Source organism: Capra hircus, chromosome 14 (genome assembly GCF_001704415.2).
Source record: "Capra hircus breed San Clemente chromosome 14, ASM170441v1, whole genome shotgun sequence".
Classification (NCBI taxonomy): Eukaryota; Metazoa; Chordata; class Mammalia; order Artiodactyla; family Bovidae; genus Capra; species Capra hircus.
This window is the reverse complement of record NC_030821.1, coordinates 17987514-18010712: the sequence shown is the minus strand read 5'-3', so window position 1 is coordinate 18010712 and position 23199 is coordinate 17987514. Positions and strand designations below refer to the sequence as shown.

The 23199-nt window shown below is 39.2% G+C and overlaps 1 protein-coding gene across 1 annotated transcript in view; it reads right to left on the bottom strand.

The window, feature by feature from the left end:
* Nucleotides 1-20680, bottom strand: part of SPAG1 (sperm associated antigen 1) — an 87058-nt gene extending 66378 nt beyond the window's left edge. The window contains exons 1-5 of the mRNA XM_018058084.1: nucleotides 20618-20680; nucleotides 18064-18164; nucleotides 17165-17306; nucleotides 14652-14811; nucleotides 4455-4580 (exon numbers count right to left, since the gene is read on the bottom strand). Coding sequence (XP_017913573.1) covers nucleotides 4455-4580; nucleotides 14652-14811; nucleotides 17165-17304 — 426 coding nt within the window. The 5' untranslated portion in view covers nucleotides 17305-17306; nucleotides 18064-18164; nucleotides 20618-20680. The remainder of the gene's footprint in view (nucleotides 1-4454; nucleotides 4581-14651; nucleotides 14812-17164; nucleotides 17307-18063; nucleotides 18165-20617) is intronic.

Below are 23199 nucleotides of genomic sequence, written 5' to 3'. Positions count from 1 at the left end.
CTCTTGGAAAGCATTTTCTGCACCCTGCTGGTAGTAGACGTGTTTTCCCTGCAAAAAGTGTCTAGATGCTTGAAGGAGTAGTAGTCAGTTGGCAAGAGGTCAGGTGAATACGGTGGATGCTTCATTCAACTTCTGAAGCACCGGTTGTCATGGAGAAGAACTGGGCCCTTGCTGTTAACCAATGCCAGCTGCAAGTGTTGTAGTTTTTGGTGCATCTCATAGATAGGCTGAACATATCCTTCTCACATGTAATGATTTTGCTGGGATTCAGAAAGCTGTAGTGGATCAGACAGGCAGCAGACCACCAGTGACCATGACCTATTTTTGGTGGAAGTTTGACTTTGGGTAGTGCTTTGGAGCTTCTTCTCAGCCCAACCATTGAGCTGGTCATCTCCAGTTGTCATATAAAATCCAATTTTCATTGCACACCTCAGTTTGATCAAGAAATGGCTCGTTGTGGTTGTGTATTATAAGCGAAGACAACACTTCAAAAGAAGAAGGTTTTTGATTTGTGGTCAGCTCATGAGGCACCTACTTATTGAGCTTTTTACCTTTCCAATTTGCTTTAAATGCCAAACGACGGTAGAATGGTCGACGTTGAGTTCTTCATGTAGTTTTAAGAGGATCAGTTGCAAAGATTCCTCTCACTGGTCTTCCAATAGCTGGCCACTATGCTCCTCATCTTTAAGGCTCTCCTTTCCTTTACAAAAATTCTTGAACCACCACTGCACTGTACATTCATTAGCAGTTCCTGGGCCAAGTGCAGTGATGATGTTGCCAGATGTCTCCGCTGCTTAACAACCATTTTGAACTTGAATGAAAAAGTCACTTGAATTTGCTCTTTGTCTAACATCCTTTCTATGAAAAAGTGAAAGTTTCTCAGTTGTGTCCTACTCTTTGCAACCCTATGGACTACACAGTCCATGGAATTCTCCAGGCCAGAATACTGGAGTGGGTAGCCGTTCCCTTCTCTAGAGGATCTTCCCAACAAAGGGCTCGAACCCAGGTCTCCCGTATTGCAGTCTTCTTCTTTACCAGTTGAGCCATGAGGGAAGCCCAAGAATATTGGAGTGGATACCCAATTCTTTCTTCAGCGGATCTTCCAGACTCAGGAATCGAACCACGGTCTCCTGCATTGCAGGTGGATTCTTTACTAACTGAGTAATATAAACAGCAAATAACTGCAGCCATGAAATTAGAAAATGATTGCTTCTTGGCAGGAAAGCTATGACAAACCTAGATATTGTATTAAAAAGCAAAGATATCACTTTGCCCACAAAGGTCCATATAGTCAAGGCTATGGTCTTTCCATCAGTCATGTATGTATATGAGAGCTGGATCATGACGAAAGCAGAACACTGAAGAATTGATGCTTTCGAGCTGTGGTGCTGGAGAAGACTCTTCAGAGTCTCTTGGACAGCAAGGAGACAAACCAGTCAATCTTAAAGGAAATCAACCGTGAATACTCATTGGAAGGACAGATACTGAAGCTGAAGCTCCAATACATTGGCCACCTGATGCAAAGAGAAGACTCACTGGAAAAGACTCTGATGCTGGGAAAGACTGAAGGCAGAAGGAGAAGAGGGTGACAGAAGATGAGATGGTTGGATGGCATCACTGACTCAATAGACATGAACTTGGGCAAATTCTGGGAGATGGTGAGGGACAAGGAACCTGGCATGTTTGCAGTCCATGCAACAAAAATAAGTCATTAGCAAAAAAACATAAAGCAAGAAATTCAAATTAAAATGATGTATAATATAACCACATTTAAGAATGTATTCCAATATCAAACAGCAAAGTTCAACAACGTAAAACTGCAATTACCTTTGCACCAACCTAATAAAATTAAAACACTAATTTGAAAAGATAAATGCACCGCAATGTTCACAGCAGCATTATTTACAAGTACCAAGATCTGGAAGCAATCTAAGTGTCTATCAACAGATGAATGAATCAAGAAGTGGCATATGCATACAATGGAATACTACTAAGCCATAAAAAAGAATGACGTTTTGCCATGTGCAACAACATGGATGAACTTGAAGGCTATTATGCTAAGGGAAATAAGTCAGGCAGAGAAAGACAAATATTATATGGTACCACTTGTATGTGGAATCCAAAAAATAAAACAAACTAATAAATATAACAAACAGGAAACAGACTCACAGACATAGAAACCTGGTGGTTACCAGTAGGGAGAGAGAAGGAGAAAGTGGGGATTAGGAGGTACAAACTATTATGTACAAAATACATAAGGTACAAGGATATACTGTAAAATACAGGGAATACAGCCAATATATTATATTAACTATAAATGGAGTAAACCTTTAAAAATTGTATATTACTATAAGACCTATAACTTATATAATACCATACATCAACTGTAGCTCAATTTTTTTAAAAAAATTAAAACTACTCACAGAGCTCATCATAAAAGTCATTAAGTGTCTCCCCTAAGGGGAATTTTTTTTTTTTTTTGGTCACAAGCATCTATCTGAGAGCCCCCTAAGAATATGAAGTACTGTGAATTCCACCTGAAAGCTCAGATTTTACCACTGGCAGCTAATACCATTCATTGTTTTCCTTGAAGTGACAGACTATTTTTCATTCATTTATATAAGAATGTCTACCAAAAACTGAACTCTGAATAACTACAGGTGGTCTGTCGTCATCTGTTCAAGTAAAAGTTGTTCCAGGAAAAAGTTGCTAATTCAGCTGACAGTCAGTCACACAAGTGGGTTTTCTTATGATCATCATATTTCATTTCACAGTGAAGTGCCTTCTGTGAAGTCTGCATTTTGTCACACAAAATATTAAAAAGATATGTCTTCAAGGTATCATATTTAACAAAAAGAATACATTTTTTGTTGTTTCATCAAAGACATTTTTAAGTTAAATAGGAATTTCTTACTATGAGTGCATAGCAGTGGAGAAAACAATGACCGCTAGTTCAATTAGTGCCACTGCCTTAATTCACGGTAAGGCACCAGCAGTTTTGGGCACCCCCGGTGGTTCAGGGGTAAAGAATCTGCCTGCCAATGCAGAAGAAGTGAATTTGATTCCTGGGTCAGGAAGATCCCCTGGAGAAGGAAATGGAAACCCACTCCATTGTTTTTGTCTGGGAAATCCCATGGACAGGGGAGCCTGGTGGCTACAGTCCATGACGTCACAAAGAGCTGGACATGACTTAATCGACTAAACAGCAGCCAGCAGTTTTACCCTTAGTGCAAAAGTCAACGAAGTGAAAGAGACAAAGCATTATTTTATAAAAGAGTTTTAAAAATAATATTGACTTTATGGATCCCCTAGAAGGATTTCAGGGATAACCAGCATCCATGGACCATACTTTGAGAACTACATTAGTCTGTCTACTCCTACTGGACTACAGTAAGGACACAGAGGAAATATTATTCATTGTTATAGTTTCAGGATATAGACTTAGCACATAATGAGGGTTCAATAAATACAAATTCATTGATTACAGATAGTGTTATCCTTACCATACTTATTTACTGTGTACCTCAGTTACCTGCGTAATTCCTAGTGAGGAGTAAAAAGATCCAGGAACGTAAATTACCAAGAAGCAGAGTGATGAAGGGCTATGGATAGTTTTCAAATAAAACTGAGAGGTCAAAGAAGAAACGAGAAAAACAAAAATGACCCAACACAAAATGAAGACAGTTAGGTAACCATCCTCCTAGAAATAAGAATAAAAGGGAAAAAAAGCAGGGAAAAAAGGAGGGCAGAGGCAATGCAATGTATAATTCAAGCCAAAATCCCCTGGAGACAGGCTGGGATCTATATCAGGGTCAAGGAGACACAAAGAAACTCAGTTTTAACTGGAAGTTAAATGAACCTGGAACTCCAACAGGGCCCTTCTCTATGGAAACCATGCGTTAGAAAGGAGAGACCTGCGTGGCAAAATAGAGACCAGTCTCAGAGAAATAACCATGAGGGGCTTGGGGTGGGGGAGGGGGATGCACTAAACAGAGAAATGCCATCTATAACTGCTTGAAATCCATGGATTTAATGGATTAATTAAACAGATTAATCCATCTGTTTAATGCTTTAAATCCATATTTAATTATGCAAACTATTCCCATTGTACCTCTACTGGATACATAAAATTATTCCCTGAAACGTTTACATACTCAATTGGATCTTAAGTACTCATCAAAACTTGTCAGAGTAGAAGAGACAGAACAGTCAAAAAATAAAAATAAGGGAAGCAGTAAACCCAAGATGCAAGTTCTTCAAAGGAAAATACTGTTTCGTTTTGATCTCCAGGGGAGGCTTACTCAACAAGGTGAAAACACAGGATCACCATGAAAAAACGCTCCAGCTGCCCAGAGGACACCACGCTTTGGCTACAATGATTAAACCAAGCTAATGTTCTTAATAAACAACAACTTCCTCCCCTACCACCGACCCCCCACACCAAAAAGGTATACCTTGGCAACATGAAGATGGCTGTTTGAACCGCGAACTGGGGGCAAATTATCTTCCACTGCTGGAAATGTTTCAGTTTCATGAAAGTGAATTTTATCATCTTCTTTTTTAATTTCTGATACCCAACTCTGAGAAGAAGAGAGGGAAAAAAAGAAGGTAAATATACAGCTTTACATAATTAACCAGACATTAGAAAAGACTATATATCATCATACTATGGGTCAATTTTTAGGTGACAATTTGATCATGACATTCTCTCTATCTGACATGCCCTTCTTACTCTGTGTTTTGCAATTGTAGGGAAATACACAATAACATAAAATGTATCATCTTAACTATTCTTAAGTGTACAGCTCAGTATTGGTCAGTATACTCATTTCTGCCCTTTCTACTTTATTTATCTTGCAAGATCATATTCATCTCCCTTCCAGTGAGCCTTCTCTGAACTTCCTGGTTGGGACAAAAGTGTTTAGCATGAATATTTAAAATCCTCTATTTATTGTTTGTCTCTCTTACCACACTGTAAGTTCCTTGACAGTAGAACCTATGTCTTTATCTCAAACACCCAAGCAAATCAGGTGCAAATTAACATACAGATTAGATTGACCACATTTTCCAACTTTAGCAGTTTGACAGAAAGGACATGCTCCTTTCTATTGGTAAATATTAATTACTTCTGATTTTTTTATACACATGTATTGTGCTGTGTTTAGTTGCTCAGTTGTGTCCGACTCTTTGCAGCTTCGTGGATTGCAACTGTAGCCCTCTAGGCTCCTCTCTCCATGAGATTCTTCAGGCAAGAACACTGGAGAAGGTAGTCATTCCCTTCTCCAGGGAATCTTTGTGACCTAAGGATCAAACCTGGGTCTCCTGCATTGCAGGCAGATTTTTTACCATCTGAACCACCAGGGAAGTCCTTTATACAATGGACAGCATAAAATATAAAAAATGACAATAAAGACAAAGAATCGGCAAAAGGCTACCCATAGCCAACAGAAGCAGGCACAGAGAGTGAATGGATGTTGGAAATAACAAACAGAGACTTAAAAACAGCTGCAATAAATATATGAGAAGAGTGAAAAACAGGCAGAAACAGTTGAGAAATTCAGGAGAAGAATGAAAACTCTAAAAAAGAATTAATGGAAATTCCAAAAATAAAATAGTATCCAAAATGAATCTATTTGATTAAGAGTATGGACACAGGAAAGTAGTGGACAAAAAATCAGTAACATTAGAGTAGATTTGAGCAACATTAACCAACTTGGCCTAATCAATATAGACTTCTATGCTATTTTCAAGAGCACATGGAGCAGAGGCCAAAAAAAGTCACAATAAATCTCATAGGGTTGAAATTGTACAAAGTATGGAATCTCACCACAACAGACCTAAACTAGAATTCAGTAATAATAAGTATTTAGACCATCCCCAAGAAATTGGAATTTGAATTCACTTATAAGGAGTTCATGAGTTAAAAAGGAAATCAGATGGAAAATAATTTGAACTAAGAGATAATGAAAACATGATATATAATAATTTATACCATGCAGATAAAGTATTAGAGGAAATTTTGCAACTTTAAACAAGAAGAAAGGTTCAAGATCAATTATTAATAATTAAGCTTCTACCTTATAAAACTAATAGAAAACACATTAAAGCCAAAGTGAGTAGGAGGAAATAAAAATCATTAAAAAATAAGAGTAGAAATCCATAAAACATAAAATAGAAAAATAAAATCAACATCCAAATCTTGGTTTTTTTGGAAATAATTAAACAATTGACAAACATAACAAGACTAGTCAAAAGAAAGTGAAAGGAAAAAATACAAATTAGCAGGCATAAAAAAGCTCATCTCTAACAATCCTACAGATATTTAAAAAAAGATATTTTAGACAAATTTATACCAATAACTTTGCAGTTTTGATAAAATAAATTCCCTGCCAAAGGCAATTTACAGATCCAATGCAATCTCCATCAAATTACCAATAGCATTTTTCATAGAACTAGAACAAAAATTTTTTAATTTTTGGAAACACAAAAGACCCTGAAGTGCCAAAGCAAGCTTGAGAAAGAAAAATAGAGCTGCAGGATTCAGGCTTCCTGACTTCAGACTATACTACAAAGCTACAATAATCAAAAGAGTATGGTACTGGCACAAAAACCATAAATACAGATCAATAGAACTGGATAAAGAGCCTCAAAGTTATCCACAGGCCTGTGGTCAATTAATCTATAACAAAGGAGGCAAGAACATAGAAGGGCAAAAAGACAGTTTCTCTAATAATAGTGCTGGAAAACCGGACAGCTACATGTAAAAAAAAAGGAAATTAGAATATTCTCTCACACCATGCACAAAAATAAATTCAAAATGGATTCAAGACCTACATGTAAGACTGGATACCAAAACACTGCTAGAGGAAAACACCGGCAGAACATTCTTTGATATAAATTGCGGCAATATCCATCTCTTAGAGTCATGGAAATAAAAGCAAAAATAAACAAATGGGGCCTAATTAAACATAAAAGCTTTTCTATAGCAAAGGAAACCATAAAGAAAATGAAAAACCAGTCTACAGAATGGAGAAAATACGTGCAAATGGTGCAGCTGACAAGGGATTAAACTCCAAAATATAGAAACGGTTCATATAACTCAATATTAAAAAACTCCAAAGAACCCAATCAAAAAAACAGGCAGAAGATCTAAATAGACATTTCTCCAAAGAAGATACACAGATGGCCAAAAGGCACAAGAAAAGATGATCAACATCACTCACTATTAGAGAAATGCAAATCAATACCGCAATGATGTGTCACCTCATACTGTCAGAATGGCCATCATCAAAAAGTCTACGAACAATAAATGCTGGAGAGTGTGTGTAGAAAAAGGAACTCTCCTATACTATTAGTGGAAATGCAAACTGGTGCAGCCACTATGGAGAATGGTATGGAGGTTCCTTAACAAACTAAAAATAGAGTTAACATATGATCCTGCAATTCCACTGCCGGGCATAGATTCAGAGAAAAGAAAATATACATGCACCCCAATATTCATTGCAACACTACTTACAATAGGCAAGAAATGGAAGAAACCTAAATGTTTGTCAACAGATGAATGGATAAAGAGGATGTGGTATATTTATTCAATGAAATGTTACTCAGTCATAAAAAAGAATGGAATAATGCCATTTGTAGTAACATGGATGGACCTAGAGATAAATCAAAGTGAAGAAACTATACTCAATACTTCACAATAACCTATATGGGAAAAGGATATGAAAAAAATAAGATACCAACATATATGCATGTATAACTGAATCACTATGCTGTACATCTGAAAGTAACACAACACTGTAAATCATCCTCAATAAAAAATAAACAAATAAAAAATAAAAAGAATGTAAACAGATCAGAAAAAAAAAAGGTAGAATGATGGTTGCCAGGGGCTGGTGGTGGGGGTAGGATTGGAGAGTTATTGTTAAATGGTATGGAGTTTCAGTTTTGGAAGATGAAAAAGTCCTTGAGAATGGTTGCATAATAATATGAATATACTTAACACTAATGAACTGTATACTTGAAAATGATAAAGATGATAAACTCCATATGATGTGTATTTTTCCACAATAAAAATAAAGAAATAAAATTTCATAATTGAAGTGACTTGGAATGAGCAAATTAAATTAAAGAATCAACTTTTATAATAGTATAAAATAGATACTTAGGAATAAATTTCATTAAAAATATATAAGAAGTATATATACACTGAAAACTACAAACACTGCTTCAAAAAATTAAATAAAGCTTATATGAACAGAAAAATACATGTTCATCAATCAGAAATCTCAATATTATCAAAATATCAATTCTTCCAAAACTGATCAACAAATTCAAAACAATCCCAACACAAATACAATTTCTATGTTGTAGAAATTGGCAAGCAAAGGACCTGGAACAGCCAAAACAACTTTGAAAACAAAGAACAAAGTTGGAGGACTTGCACTACCTGATATGAGAAAGGAATCTGAAAAAGAATAGATATATGTAAGTGCGTAACAATCACCTTGCTGTACATGTGAAACTAACACAACACAACTATTGTAAATCAACTATTTTGTTGCTGTTCAGTCACTAAGTCATATCTGACTGTTTGCAACCCCATGGACTGCAGCATGTCAGGCTCCTCTGTCCTCTGCTATCTCTCAGAGTTTGCTCAGATTCATGTCCATGGAGTTGGTGATGCTATCTAACCATCTTATCCTCTGCCTCTCCCTTCTCCTTTTGCCTTTCATTTTTCCCAGCATCAGAGCCTTTTCCACTAAGTTGGTTCTTTGCATCAGATGACCAAGCTATTGGAGCTTCAGCACCAGTCCTTCCAATGAGTATTCAGGGTTGATTTCCTTTAGGATTGACTAATTCAACCTCCTTGCACTCCAAGGGACTCTCAAGAGTCTTCTCTAGCAAAACAATTCAGAAGCATTAGTTCTTTGGCACTCAACCTTCTTTATGGTCTGATTCACATCCCAGCATGACTACTGGAAAAGACATAGCTTTGACTTTACAGACCTTTGTCAGCAACATGATGTCTCTGCTTTTTAATATATGTCTAGGTTTGTCATAGCTTTTCTTCCAAGGAGCAAGCATCTTTTAATTGCATGGCTGCAGTCGCCATTAACAGGGATTTTGGAGTCCAAGTATATAAAATCTGTCATTGCTTCTTCCACTTTTCCCCCTTCTATATGCCACGAAGTGATAGGACTGGATGCCATGATCTTAGTTTTTTAATATTGTGTTTCAAATCAGGTTTTTCACTCTCCTCTTTTATCTTCATCAAGAAGCTTTTTAGTTCCTCTTCACTTTCTGCCATTAGAGTGATGTCATTTGCATATCTGAGGCTGTTGATATTTCTCCTGGAAATCTTGATTCCAGTTTGTGATTCACCCAGCCCAGTATTTCACATGATGTGAAATTTAACTTCTGCATAGAAGTTAAATAAGCAGGGTAACAATATACAGTCTTGTCGTACTCCTTTCTCAATTTTGAACCAGTCAGTTGTTCCATTTCCGGTTCTAACTGTTGCTTCTTGACCTGAATACAGGTTTCTCAGGAGACAGGTAAGGTGGTCTGGTACTCCCCTCTCTTTAAGAATTTTCCACAGTTTGTTATGATCCACACAGTAAAAGGTGTTAGCATAGTCAATGAAGCAGAAGTAGATGTTTTTCTGGAATTCTCTTGTTTTCTCCATGATCCAATGAATGTTGGCAATTTGACCTCTGGTTCCTCTGCCTCTTTGAAACCCAGCTTATACATCTAGAAGTTCCTGGTTCATGTACTGCTGAAGCCTAGCTTGAAGGATTTTGAGCATAATCTTGCTAGCATGTGAGTATGCTGCTGCTGCTGCTAAGTCGCGTAAGTTGTGTCCAACTCTGTGCAACCCCATAGATGGCAGCCTACCAGGCTCCCCGGTTCTCCAGGCAAGAACACTGGAGTGGGTTGCCATTTCCTTCTCCAATGCTTGAAAGTGAAAAGTGAAAGTGAAGTCGCTCAGTCATGTCTGACTCCTAGCGACCCATGGACTGCAGCCTACCAGGCTCCTCTGTCCATGGGATTTGCCAGGCAAGAGTACTGGAGTGGGTTGCCATTGCCTTCTGCAAGCATGTGAGTATACTCCAATATAAAATTAAAAATGTTTTAAAAGACATTGTTATCAAGACAATGGAATACTGGTGTAAAGACAGATATTTAGATTAATGAACAGAATACAGAAACAGAGCTACATGTACAAAGTCAACCTATTTTTGACATTTGCACCAAGAAGTTAAATGAAGAAAAGATAATCATTCATTAGATGCTTGAATATTTCGATATCCATATTGGTATATACAAATATATGCACTGGGTGTCTGTATATATTTGTCTGTGTGTCCAAAAACTAAAACTGATCTTACACCTACATTTAAGAGTTAAAATGATAAAACTTTCTAGACGAATCATAGGAGAAAATTTAGGGATCTTAAATGAGACAAACGTTTCTTAAATAGGACACAAAAGCAAAAACTATAAGAAAAATTGGTTTCATCAAAAGTAAAACTTTTTGCTCTTCCAAAGAGGCTATTAAAAAAAAAATGAAAAGGCAAGCCATACAATATCAGCAAATATTTGCAAAGATACATGCTCATGTGTAAAATACACAGAAGATACGTATTTTACAATTCAATAAGAACATAAACAATCTAATTTTTTTAATGGGCAAAGGATTTAAAGACAAAGAAGATATATGGATGAGAAGCAAATGAAAAGACATTCAACATCATTAGTAATTCAGTTCAGTTCAGTCGCTCAGTTGTGTCCAACTCTTCGCGACCCCATGAATTGCAGCATGCCAGGCCTCCCTGTCCATCACCATCTCCCGGAGTTCACTCAGACTCACGTCCATCGAGTCAGTGATGCCATCCAGCCATCTCATCCTCTGTCGTCCCCTTCTCTTCCTGCCCCCAATCCCTCCCAGCATCAGAGTCTTTTCCAATGAGTCAACTCTTTGCATGAGGTGGCCAAAGTACTGGAGTTTCAGCTTTAGCATCATTCCTTCCAAAGAACACCCAGGGCCAATCTCCTTTAGAATGGACTGGTTGGATCTCCTTGCAGTCCAAGGGACTCTCAAGAGTCTTCTCCAACACCACAGTTCAAAAGCATCAATTCTTCGGCGCTCAGCCTTCTTCACAGTCCAACTCTCACATCCATACATGACCACAGGAAAAACCATAGCCTTGACTAGACGGACCTTAGTTGGCAAAGTAATGTCTCTGCTTTTGAATATACTGTCTAGGTAGGTCATAACTTTTCTTCCAAGGAGCAAGCGTCTTTTAATTTCATGGCTGCAGTCACCATCTGCAGTGATTTTGGAGCCCCAAAAAATAAATTCTGACACTGTTTCCACTGTTTCCCCATCTATTTCCCATGAAGTGATGGGACCAGATGCCATGACCTTTGTTTTCTGAATGTTGAGCTTTGAGCCAACTTTTTCACTCTTCTCTTTTACTTTCATCAAGAGGCTTTTTAGCTCCTCTTCACTTTCTGCCATAAGGGTTGTGTCATCTGCATATCTGAGGTTATTGATATTTCTCCCGGCAATCTTGATTCCAGCTTGTGTTTCTTCCAGTCCAGCGTTTCTCATGATATTCTCTGCATATAAGTTAAATAAGCAGGGTGACAATATACAGCCTTGACGCACTCCTTTTCCTATTTGGAACCACTCTGTTGTTCCATGTCCAGTTCTAACTGTTGCTTCCTGACCTGAATACAGATTTCTCAAGAGGCAGGTCAGGTGGCCTGGTATTCCCATCTCTTTCAGAATTTTTCACAGTTTACTGTGATCCACACAGTCAAAGGCTTTGGCATAGTCAAGAAAGCAGAAATAGATGTTTTTCTGGAACTCTCTTGCTTTTTCCATGATCCAGCAGATGCTGGCAATTTGATCTCTGGTTCCTCTGCCTTTTCTAAAACCAGCTTGAACATCAGGGAAGTTCACGGTTCACGTATTGCTGAAGCCTGGCTTGGAGAATTTTGAGCATTACTTTACTAGCGTGTGAGATGAGTGCAATTGTGCGGTAGTTTGAGCATTCTTTGGCATTGCCTTTCTCTGGGATTGGAATGAAAACTGACCTCTTCCAGTCCTGTGGCCACTGCTGAGTTTTCCAAATTTGCTGGCATATTGAGTGCAGCACTTTCACAGCATCATCTTTCAGGATTTGAAATAGCTCAACTGGAATTCCATCACCTCCACTAGCTTTGTTCATAGTGATGCTTTCTAAGGCCCACTTGACTTCACATTCCAGGATGTCTGGCTCTAGATGAGTGATCACACCATCGTGATTATCCAGGTCACGAAGATCTTTTTTGTATAGTTCTTCTGTGTATTCTTGCCACCTCTTCTTAATATCTTCTGCTTTTGTTAGGTCCAGACCATTTCTGTCCTTTATCGAGCCCATCTTTGCATGAAATGTTCCCTTGGTATCTCTAATTTTCTTGAAGAGATCTCTAGTCTTTCCCATTCTGTTGTTTTCCTCTATTTCTTTGCATTGATCGCTGAAGAAGGCTTTCTTATCTCTTCTTGCTATTCTTTGGAACTCTGCATTCAGATGCTTATATCTTTCCTTTTCTCCTTTGCTTTTCACTTCTCTTCTTTTCACAGCTATTTGTAAGGCCTCCTCAGGCAGCCATTTTGCTTTTTTGCATTTCTTTTCCATGGGGATGGTCTTGATCCCTGTCTCCTGTACAATGTCATGAACCTCATTCCATAGTTCATCAGGCACTCTATCTATCAGATCTAGGCCCTTAAATCTATTTCTCACTTCCATGTATAATCATAAGGGATTTGATTTAGGTCATACCTGAGTGGTCTAGCGGTTTTCCCTACTTTCTTCAATTTAAGTCTGAATTTGGCAATAAGGAGCTCATGATCTGAGCCAGTCAGCTCCTGGTCTTGTTTTTGCTGACTGTATAGAGCTTCTCCATCTTTGGCTGTGAAGAATATAATCTATCTGATCATTAGCAATTAGAGAAATGCAAATAAAAATCACAATGAGATACCATTATACACCTAACAGAAGAGCTAAAATTAACCAAACTGACAATCCTAATTATGGACCATGATGTACAGCAACTGGAACTTTTATTCATTATTGGCAGGATTGAGTGCCACTTTAGAAAATATTCTGGGGGACTTCCCTAGTGGTTCAGTGGCTGAGACTTGTAGTTCCCAATGCAGGGAGCCCAGATTCGATCCCTGGTCATGTAACTAGATTCCACATACCACAGTGAAGATTGAAGATGCGACACAGCCAAATAAATAAAAAAGAAAGGAAAAAAAATTGGCATTTGTTTATCAAGTAGTAAATGCTTAAACAAACTGCAAGATAGCCATACAAATCACTGCTACTCAGCAATTAAAAGGAATGAACCATGGACACATGCAACAACACAGATGAATCTCAGGAGCATCATGCTAAGTGGAAGAAGACAGATATGAAAGAAGATATACTATACAATTACATTTATATGAAAGGCTAGCAAAGGCAAATCTGTAATGATAGAAAGCAGTTCAGTGGCTGCCAGGAACCAGGGTATATGGTCAGCACTGACTGCAAAGGGGCACAGTGAAACTTGTAGGAGTGATAGAAATATTCTATAGTATACGATTTTTCAAAGCTCAGTGAAATTACCGTAATACAGCTAACTTTTTAAAAATAGAAATACAGTTGATTTACAATATAATGTTAGTTTCAGGTGTACAACATAGTGGTTAAATATTTTTGTAGATTATATTCCATTTAAAGTTATAAAGTAATGACTCTATTTCTCTATTTCATCCTTGCTGTTTATTTATTTTATACATAGTAGTTTGTATCTCTTAATCCCTTACTCCTATCCTGCCTCTCTTTCCTCTCCTCTCCCCACTGGTAACCACTAGTTTGTTCTCTGTATCTGTGAGCCTGTTTCTGTTTTGTTGTATACATTCATTTGTTTTATAAAATGGCTAAGTTTTATTGAATGTAAACTATAACAATAATGCTGATTAAAAGAAATCAGTAAACATACAAGCAGGTCATTAACGAAATAAAAAATTCAAGTGACAGACTTCTAAAAGTTTAATGTTATGGTAAACAAACAATACATTATGTACTGTCATTTTTAAACCATTTACTTGATTTTAAAATGCAAAAAATGATTATCGTATCCAGGGAAGAGTAACCTGAAGTGGGCATTCCTACATACTGCTGTTGGGAGACTACAAAAAAGGTACAACTTTCTGAGACACAAAGAAACGTGTTTTAACAGAAATACATTCAGATCCTTTCATATCAGGGCACTTGAATTCTAATAACTTATTCTTAGGAAATAACCAGGATGTACAAAAAATTGTGAACAAACATGTTTGGATAGCACGATTTATACATGCTGACTGAATTATGTTTCTTTTGTAGGATGGGGTATTACTTAGTCATTTAAAATACATACATGTACGTGAGCATGCTCCACACCTCCATATATATATAAAAATCTACAAAAACATAGTCACAATAGTCTCCTGGATGTAAGAAGCAACCAATACTACGTAAGTAATTACCACAAAATTCCCTTTACTGATTTCAGACAAGTAGATATATATCCCATGACAATGTCACCAAAAAAGTGATGTTACTCTATACCTTTATGTCACCATCAATTTTTTCCCATTCTTCTGCTGTAAAACTGGATGCTGTTGCAGCAGGTTTATCTTTCCTCAAAGCTCTACTTCCAGGAGCTAAGCCTGAAAGGTGCTTTTCACAAAATTCTGTAAGTTCAGGATAGTATCCTTCCTCACCAGACCTTTTAAAAAATTCAGAAATTTTAGAGTTACCACTTTATTTAGAGATCACGTAAACCTGTGGTTTGCAAGCTGGGTTCCATGGAGCCCAGGGGTTCCAAGGAGATCTCATGACCCGCCTCCCTACAAGGAGGAAGGCTGGGCTGCTGCTTTCCCCGAACCTTCCTCAATTTCAGCAACCTCTGCTTTCATCTGATCTATGGAGTGTCGCAATGAAGGGGAGAAACAGGAGCTCCAAAGACACCAATTTCCATCACACACTTTAATAGTTGAATGAATAACATTTTCTCTCCTCTTCAACACTCACATGTTCATTTTGTACATAACATAATTTTAAACTTATAAGTGGAAATTCATTATTAGAGACAGGCAAAGAGTGAGACTTTGGAGTTACTTTCTAGTGAGGAATTACTATCCTAGCTCAATTTTTTTCCCTAAGGGGATAGGAAGATAATGGCAGAGGAAGAGTTTAGAACAACACACCTCTAAATTCCATCACTCAAGGAACAGAATTCCTTCCTCACAGAGTTAGAGACATCTGTTCTTTTATGCTTGTTTATTTTTTTAAGGAAAATCAATCTTTTCCCTGTTTCTTGTGAATCTACTTACTTTTAAATTTTTAGAGAAATAAAAATAAATCCCATTTTCAAATTAAAGTTTAAAATATAATTCCAAGTCCATACCACTTAAAAAGGCTATTAATTAACAAAATCTTTCAAATTCTTTCATCCCATAAACTCTTGTTTTCTTTGTTAGTTATTGATCAAATACAAATGAAAATGTTCTCATATGTTGAGAAAAACAAAAGAGAAAACAATGATATGATGAGGCTATTATCTCAACTCTGGCTGGGGACAAGCAGGACTGCTTAGGAAGGGCAGGAGGCTAAAGGTGAAAGAAAAAGGAAAGGACATAGAGATAAAGAAGGGCATCAGAGGAAAGAATGAATCACTGCTGAGTAAAAGGAATACTATTGATGTCCTGGAAAGGGGAAGTTCATGCTCACAAGTGCTTCCGCAATATGAGAAAACCCTCCAAACGAAAATCCCTCGAGAAACACCACACAGGTGGCACAGGTTGGTATGCAACGGGTCAGTTTCCCTTTTTAAAAAAGTATTTATTTACTTGGGCTTCCCAGGTGACTCAGTGGTAAAGAATCTGCCTGTCAATGCAGGAGACTCGGGTTTGATCCTTGGGTTGGGAAGATCCCCTGGAGAAGGAAATGGCAACAACCTGCTTCAGGTAAGCTGCGTCGAAAATTCCATGGACAGAGGAGCCTGGCAGGCTATAGTCCATGGCATCACAAAGAGTCGAACACAACTGAGCGACTGAGCACATTTGTTTATTTGGCTGTGTCAGGTCTCAGTTGCAGCACCTTGAGATCTTTGTTGCATGTGGGATCGTTCATTGTCATATACAGACTCTCTCTAGTTGCAGTACCAGGGCTTAGTTGCTCCGAGGGCTGTGAGACCCCAGTTCCCTGATCAGGGATCACACTTGCATCCCCTGTATTGAAAGGCACACCACTGGACCACTGGGAAGTCCCAGGTCAGCGTTTGTTGCAGAGCCCCCTTGACCACCTGCCTGTCGATCTTCCAGGCTGTTGCTGGAAACACGTTCCTGGGCCCCGCTCCCAATTTCCTGAAGCAGAATCTCTAGGAATGGGGCCCTCAAATTAGCAATTTTTTAACCGCCATATTTGGTGAATATGAAAGTTTGACAATCACGGCCACAGGGCTCTTACCCAGAAAAGGCCTTGATTCCCTGACTTTTGGTCCTACTTCCTGCTCCCACCCCACCGTCCATGTGACAGCTCCCAGTGAGTCACTCACCTTTGTTGGCAGGTAGTTTGAAGTGAGACAGTGCCAAAGTGCTTTATCAGCAGAAGCAGATGCCTCCTAAAAGCTACTTTACCTTAATGGGAGGAAGGAAGCAAGAAAAATGCTCTCCTCCTGGGATGCCGATTAACCTAAGTCTGGTGCTGAAAAATGTGGTTCAGTCACTAAATCATGTTTGACTTTGTGACCCCATGAACTGTAGCCTGCCAGGTTCCTCTGTCCATAGGATTCTCCAGGGAAGAATACTGGAGTGGATTGCTATTTCCTTCTCTAGGGGATCTTCCCAACCCAGCGATTGAACCTGTGTCTCCTGCATTTTCTTGCTGGAATTAAATTGGGCCAGAACCCTCCAAACTAACCACAGATTTAAAACCACTGTTTTGGCACCTAACATGGACAAAAACAACAATCTCAATATTTGAAATTTTGCTCCAAAATTTCTAATGAGGCTTTGAATTTCAGAAGTCAACAAGATAATTAAAATTGGCAGACTGAAACAAGATTTTTTAACGCTTACCTGAGCACACAAAGAATTTTTTCCAAGTGTTTAACATCTGAACATTTTTCAATATACTTGAAATCCAAATGTTCAACAGGAATTTTAAATGTTTTTGTTGTCCCGAAGCCCCACAATGATGGATAATCTTTGGTGGCCATAGCTGAAATGTAGTGTAGGAAAACAGTTATGAATCTTATATAGTAAAACTCAATTTGGATAGTAGTAACCATCTAGGTACTTCTGCAATGTTTATTTTTCATTTCTACAGAAAAGGAGATGGAGTATTTCTTTTTTTTAATGTGAACCATTTTAAAAGCTTTTCATTTAATTTGTTACAAGATTGCTTCTGTTTTGGTTCTTTGGTTTTAAGACATCTGGGATCCTAGCTCCCTGATCAGGGATCATACTGGCACCCCCCTGCAAAGTCTTAACTATCGCATCGCCAGGGAAGTCCCTGGAGTATTTCTTCTAAGGAGGAAGCTCATTGTAAACTCTGTCTTATAAGAGCAGTTAGCATTCATGGGGCTAAATTACTATCTACCACACATAGATTAGCTTCCTTAATCTTCACTTAAGCAAAATTGAAATGTAATGACAAAGCAGGATTTGGTGTGTAGGGGAAAAATCTTTTTCCTTTACCAATTTGGGTTCAGTACCTGAGGCCAATAATTCATACCGACAAAAGATATTAACAGGAGAAAAGGTTTATTTTATATACTCCTGGAGGCTTCACAGAAAAGTGAAAACTCAAAGAAACCACTAGCTCTGGGAACCTATGTATCATTTTAACAAAGTGTGATAAATTATGCAGAAATGATTAGACAAAGGAAAAAGGGTTTTGGCTTCTAGAAAGTAAATATATGGGAAAACTAATGGAAGATGAGTTATTTTAATGAGGTTTGTTTCTGCAGACTCACCTCAGTGCTGACTGTCCATCTGCTGTGATAAGGATTGTACTCCTCACCTTGGGATGAGAGGAGAGGAGGGAACACCTTCATAAAGGGAAATTTATGTCCTGCTGTTAGGCAGAAAAGAAGGCAGAAAGAGTTTTTTCTGTGTCTGCTCTTATTTGCCTTCTGCTCAAAATAATCCTTATGCCAAAGTGGCCAACTTGGGTGTAGTGTGCGTATTCTGATCCTCTTCAAGCTGCTTTCTTAAGGTATCTTTGAACATTGATTTTGGTATCTCCTACTTTAGCTGTTAACATCCTAATTGTCTTTTTGATTCGGTACAAACATAAATAATCTCCTTTCTGTAATTCTGCATCTTCTTCTTCCACATTCCCTGCCTCCTTACATTCTCAGTTGCCCACTCCCATCAATACAGCTGCCAGGCCTAATATGTTCTAAAGGCACTCTGCACATACCTCTCTCGTACCATATAGCAGATATCCAAATTCTATTTCTTTGTCTTCTCTTCTAGATTGTGAGAGATTTTACCTAATTCATCTCAGAGCTTCAGAGCTAACATAGTAAGTAGTGTCTTATATCCCTTAAGAAATACCTGCTAAATTCAACTGAATTGGGAATATGATGGCCTTGGACAGTTTCACTCTACTGATATACTGCTAATGATAGTGTCAATAACAGCAACAAATACATAATTCTTAATGAACTTTGCATATATTATTATTTTGTTTAATCCTTCAACTACTGTATCAAGTATGTTTTAAACAGAGAGCAGTAATAACAGTTAACATTTATGAAGCTAAATTTCCATGTCATGAATTATCTCAGTCCTCAAGACCACTTTCATGAAAGATATTACTTCCTTTTTACAGATGAGGAAGGTGATGTTTCAAGTATATAAATTGCATATGGTCATATAACTATTAAGTAGTGAACTGAAGAGTTGAACCTCAGGCCACTACAGAGCCCACATACTTAACTGTCATACTTAATTGTGCTTTTCAAATCACAGGTGGCAACTCATGAAATCAACTTAGTCAGCTGCAATCAGGAATAAAATCAGACTACCTGACACAAACCATTAAATACTGTTTTACAGAAACTTTTATTTCATGCCTATATAAAGAAATGATAAATACAGGCATATATAAATGCACACACAAATGTGTATATAAATGTTGCAAAGTAAAATGTATACATTATGAGTTATATTGTCAAAGTTTTTTTTTTTTTAAACACTGCACTAAAACACACTGGGTGATAAATTTTAAAACAAGTAGCAATAAGTCTAATCCATAAGGAATATTCCCTTCAGCATGCCTGCCCTCTGAATCTGATCATACATCAGACCTCTGCAGAAAAAGGATGCACTGTCAGCATCTCCATATTCCTGCTGGCTTTGACTTGGGTACAGAATATAGATGACAGTTTGTCAGCTTGTGAATGAGGTCCAGCGAGGAAGTGAGAATATGGCTTTCACACCGTAACTAGCAGGGCCCAGTAGGATGGTCTCCCATCACAAGGGTAGCCTTAATGGTGGAAGTTACAAGAAACCAAGTGAAGAACTTTAAAATTATTGATGCTGCCCAGAATAGAATGAATTGTCTGTAGGACAATTTTTTCCCAAGAGCTGGAGGATATTTGATGGGAGGATTTAAGCACCTAACGGGATTAAAATAGATTACCTTCAATTAAAGGAATCTTGAAACCCCTGAGGTTTTATGATTTGAATAACACATAGTGAAAAACGTTAGAAATGATAAAGACATCGCTTACCTAATTAAGAGAATTTCAACGTAAACCCCGTTTTAACGTTTCTGAGAATCTTTTTTGAAAACTACCACGTGGAGGACTGCGGTGGGGAGGAGACACATTCTCAAGATCAATAAATGTTAACTCTCAAACTCCAAAAAACAAGTTATACTTTACTTGCTCTTGTTAGAACTCTTCCACATCTGCTTGCAACTTGTATCTGATTAGGAAAGTTGTGGTCCTAGTTGGGGTTAACTTCTCCACCATCCTAACTCACATCCATTTCCCACATTTACTCATCAGTTTGTCAGTAATACCTCCAGCGCAAACTGCAATGCGCTAGTAACAGGAAACACTGTTTTGACTTCCACCTTCGCACGTTCTCCCCAGCATCCACAAGGCTGGGCGCCACCTGCAGCCGGAGACCGAAAAGAAACGGCATCCTCCAGCCCGTAGCAACGGTTTCTATGTACAGCGCGACCAGAGAGGACAGCGGGCTCAGGGCCTGCCCGCGATCCCGGAGCTTCTACAGCCAACCCGCAGCGGTCAGGGGCCACTTCAGGACTCTTATGAATAATTTCTCTCTATTCCCCGGCTTTGTTCACAAGAACCAGTGGCCGCCACCGGAGACCTTGCCCCAACACCCGCCAACTTCAGCCCCGAGAAACAAAAGGCCCCAGTTTCTTCCCCGACTGAGAAGGCTGTTCATCCCGCGCTCCCTCCCTACTTCAGAGTCTATCTTTCACCCCGCCCCCCGGAGGGAGGGATTGCGATGGGGAGATGTAGTTTACTCCTGGGCGCAAATACTCACCTGGTTCAGACTCCAAGCCGTGCAGAGGACCCAGCCACACACCGTACCAGCCTCGCTCAGGCACCCGGGGAGGGGCGCGCCGCTCCGCCCCGCCCCTGCCCACACCGCCCCTCCCCGCCCCTGCCCACACCGCCCCTCCCCGCCCCTGCCCACACCGCCCCTCCCCGCCCCTGCCCACACCGCCCCTCCCCGCCCCTGCCCACACCGCCCCTCCCCGCCCCTGCCCACACCGCCCCTCCCCGCCCCTGCCCACACCGCCCCTCCCCGCCCCTGCCCACACCGCCCCTCCCCGCCCCTGCCCACACCGCCCCTCCCCAGACCGAGAGCTTGAGGCGGACCGCCGCGGGCGGGGTTGAGAGCCTCTGCCTGACGACTGGCTAGTCTCCGGTTTGCCATCCACTGATTGGCCTTGCAGACCCAGCTTCACTCAGACACAGGATAAACAGGAGTTGCAATTACACGTACTCAGAAAATTTCTTTTCACGCACACTTTATGGTTTTTTCTGGTCATAATTGTGTACAGAAACAATCAAGCTGAATAAACAAGCAAGATAAACACTAACTCGAAAGTAAATAGACTATGTTGGCAAATTAAAAACATCACTATCATCTTCATAAAGACATTCCATCCAAGAATATACAGATGGATTAGAAAGTAAATGTGAAATCTTTCACAGAACAGATTAAAAAAGAGAGAAGATGAAAAAGTTAGGTCAATGAGTCTAAACTAGATTTAAAAGATCTAGAGAGAGAATACTGAGGATCAGTTCAGTTCAGTCGCTCAGTTGTGTCCGACTCGTTGCGACCCCATGAACTGCAGCACTCCAAGCCTCCCTGTCAATCACCAACTCCCGTTGTCCATTGAGTCGGTGATGCCATCCAACCATCTCATCCTCTGTCATCCCCTTCTCAAACTGCCTTCAATCTTTCCCAACATCAGGGTTTTTTCAAATGAGTTAGCTTTTCGCATCAGGTGGCCAAAATACTAGTTTCAGCTTTAACATCAGTCCTTCCAATGAACACCCAGGACTGATTTCCCTTAGGATGGACTGGCTGGATTTCCTCCCAGTCCAAGGGACTCTCAAGAGTCTTCTCCAACACCACAGTTCAAAAGTATCAATTCTTCTGGGCTCATTTTCTTTATACTCCAACTCTCACATCCATACCTGACTACTGGAAAAACCGTAGCCTTGACTAGATGGACCTTTGTTGGCAAAGTAATGTCTCTGCTTTCTAATATGGTGTCTAGGCTGGTCACAACTTTCCTTCCAAGGAATAAGTGTCTTTTACTTTCATGGCTGCAGTCACCTTCTGCAGTGATTTTGGAGCCCCCCAAAATAAAGTCAGCCACCATTTCCACTGTTTCCCCATCTATTTCCCATGAAGTGATGGGACCAGATGCCATGATCTTCATTTTCTGAATGCTGAACTTTAAGCCAACTTTTTCACTCTCTTCTTTCACTTTCATCAAGAGGCTCTTTAGTTCTTCACTTTCTGCCATAAGGGTGGTGTCATCTGCATATCTGAGGTTATTGATATTTCTCCCGGCAATCTTGATTCCAGCTTGTGCTTCTTCCAGCCCAGGGTTTCTAATGATGTACTCTGCATATGTTAAATAAGCAGAGTGGGTGATGATATACAGCCTTGACGCACTCCTTTTCCTATTTGGAACCACTCTGTTGTTCCATGTCCAGTTCTAACTGTTGCTTCCTGACCTGCATACAGATTTCTCAAGAGGCAGGTCAGGTGGTCTGGTATTCCCTTCTCTCAGAATTTTCCAGTTTATTGTGATCCACACAGTCAAAGGCTTTGGCAGAGTCAATAAAGCAGAAATAGATGTTTTTCTGGAACTCTCTTGCTTTTTCCATGATCCAGCGGATGTTGGCAATTTGATCTCTGGTTCCTCTGCCTTTTCTAAAATCAGCTTGAACATCTGGAAGTTCACAGTTCACGTATTGCTGAAGCCTGGCTTGGAGAATTTTGAGCATTACTTTACTAGTGTGTGAGATGAGTGCAATTACGCAGTAGTTTGAGCATTCTTTGGCATTGTCTTTCTTTGGGATATGAAAACTGACCTTTTCCAGTCCTGTGGCCACTGCTGAGTTTTCCAAATTTGCTGACATATTGAGTGCTGCACTTTCACAGCATCATCTTCTTAGATTTGAAATAGCTCAACTGGAATTCCATCACCTCCACTAGCTTTGTTTGTAGTGATGCTTTTTAAGGCCCACTTGACTTTGCATTCCAGGATGTCTGGCTCTAGGTGAGTGATCACACCATCGTGATTATCTGGGTCGTGATCTTTTTTGTATAGTTCTTCTGTGTATTCTTGCCACCTCTTCTTAATATTTTCTGCTTCTGTTAGGTCCATACCATTTTTGTCCTTTTTTGAGCCCCTTTGCATGAAATGTTCCCTTGGTATCTCTGATTTTCTTGAAGAGATCTCTAGTTTTTCCTATTCTATTGTTTTCCTCTATTTCTTTGCATTGATTGCTGAGGAAGGCTTTCTTATCTCTCCATGCTATTCTCTGGAACTCTGCATTCAAATCAGTATATCTTTCCTTTTCTCCTTTGCTTTTTGC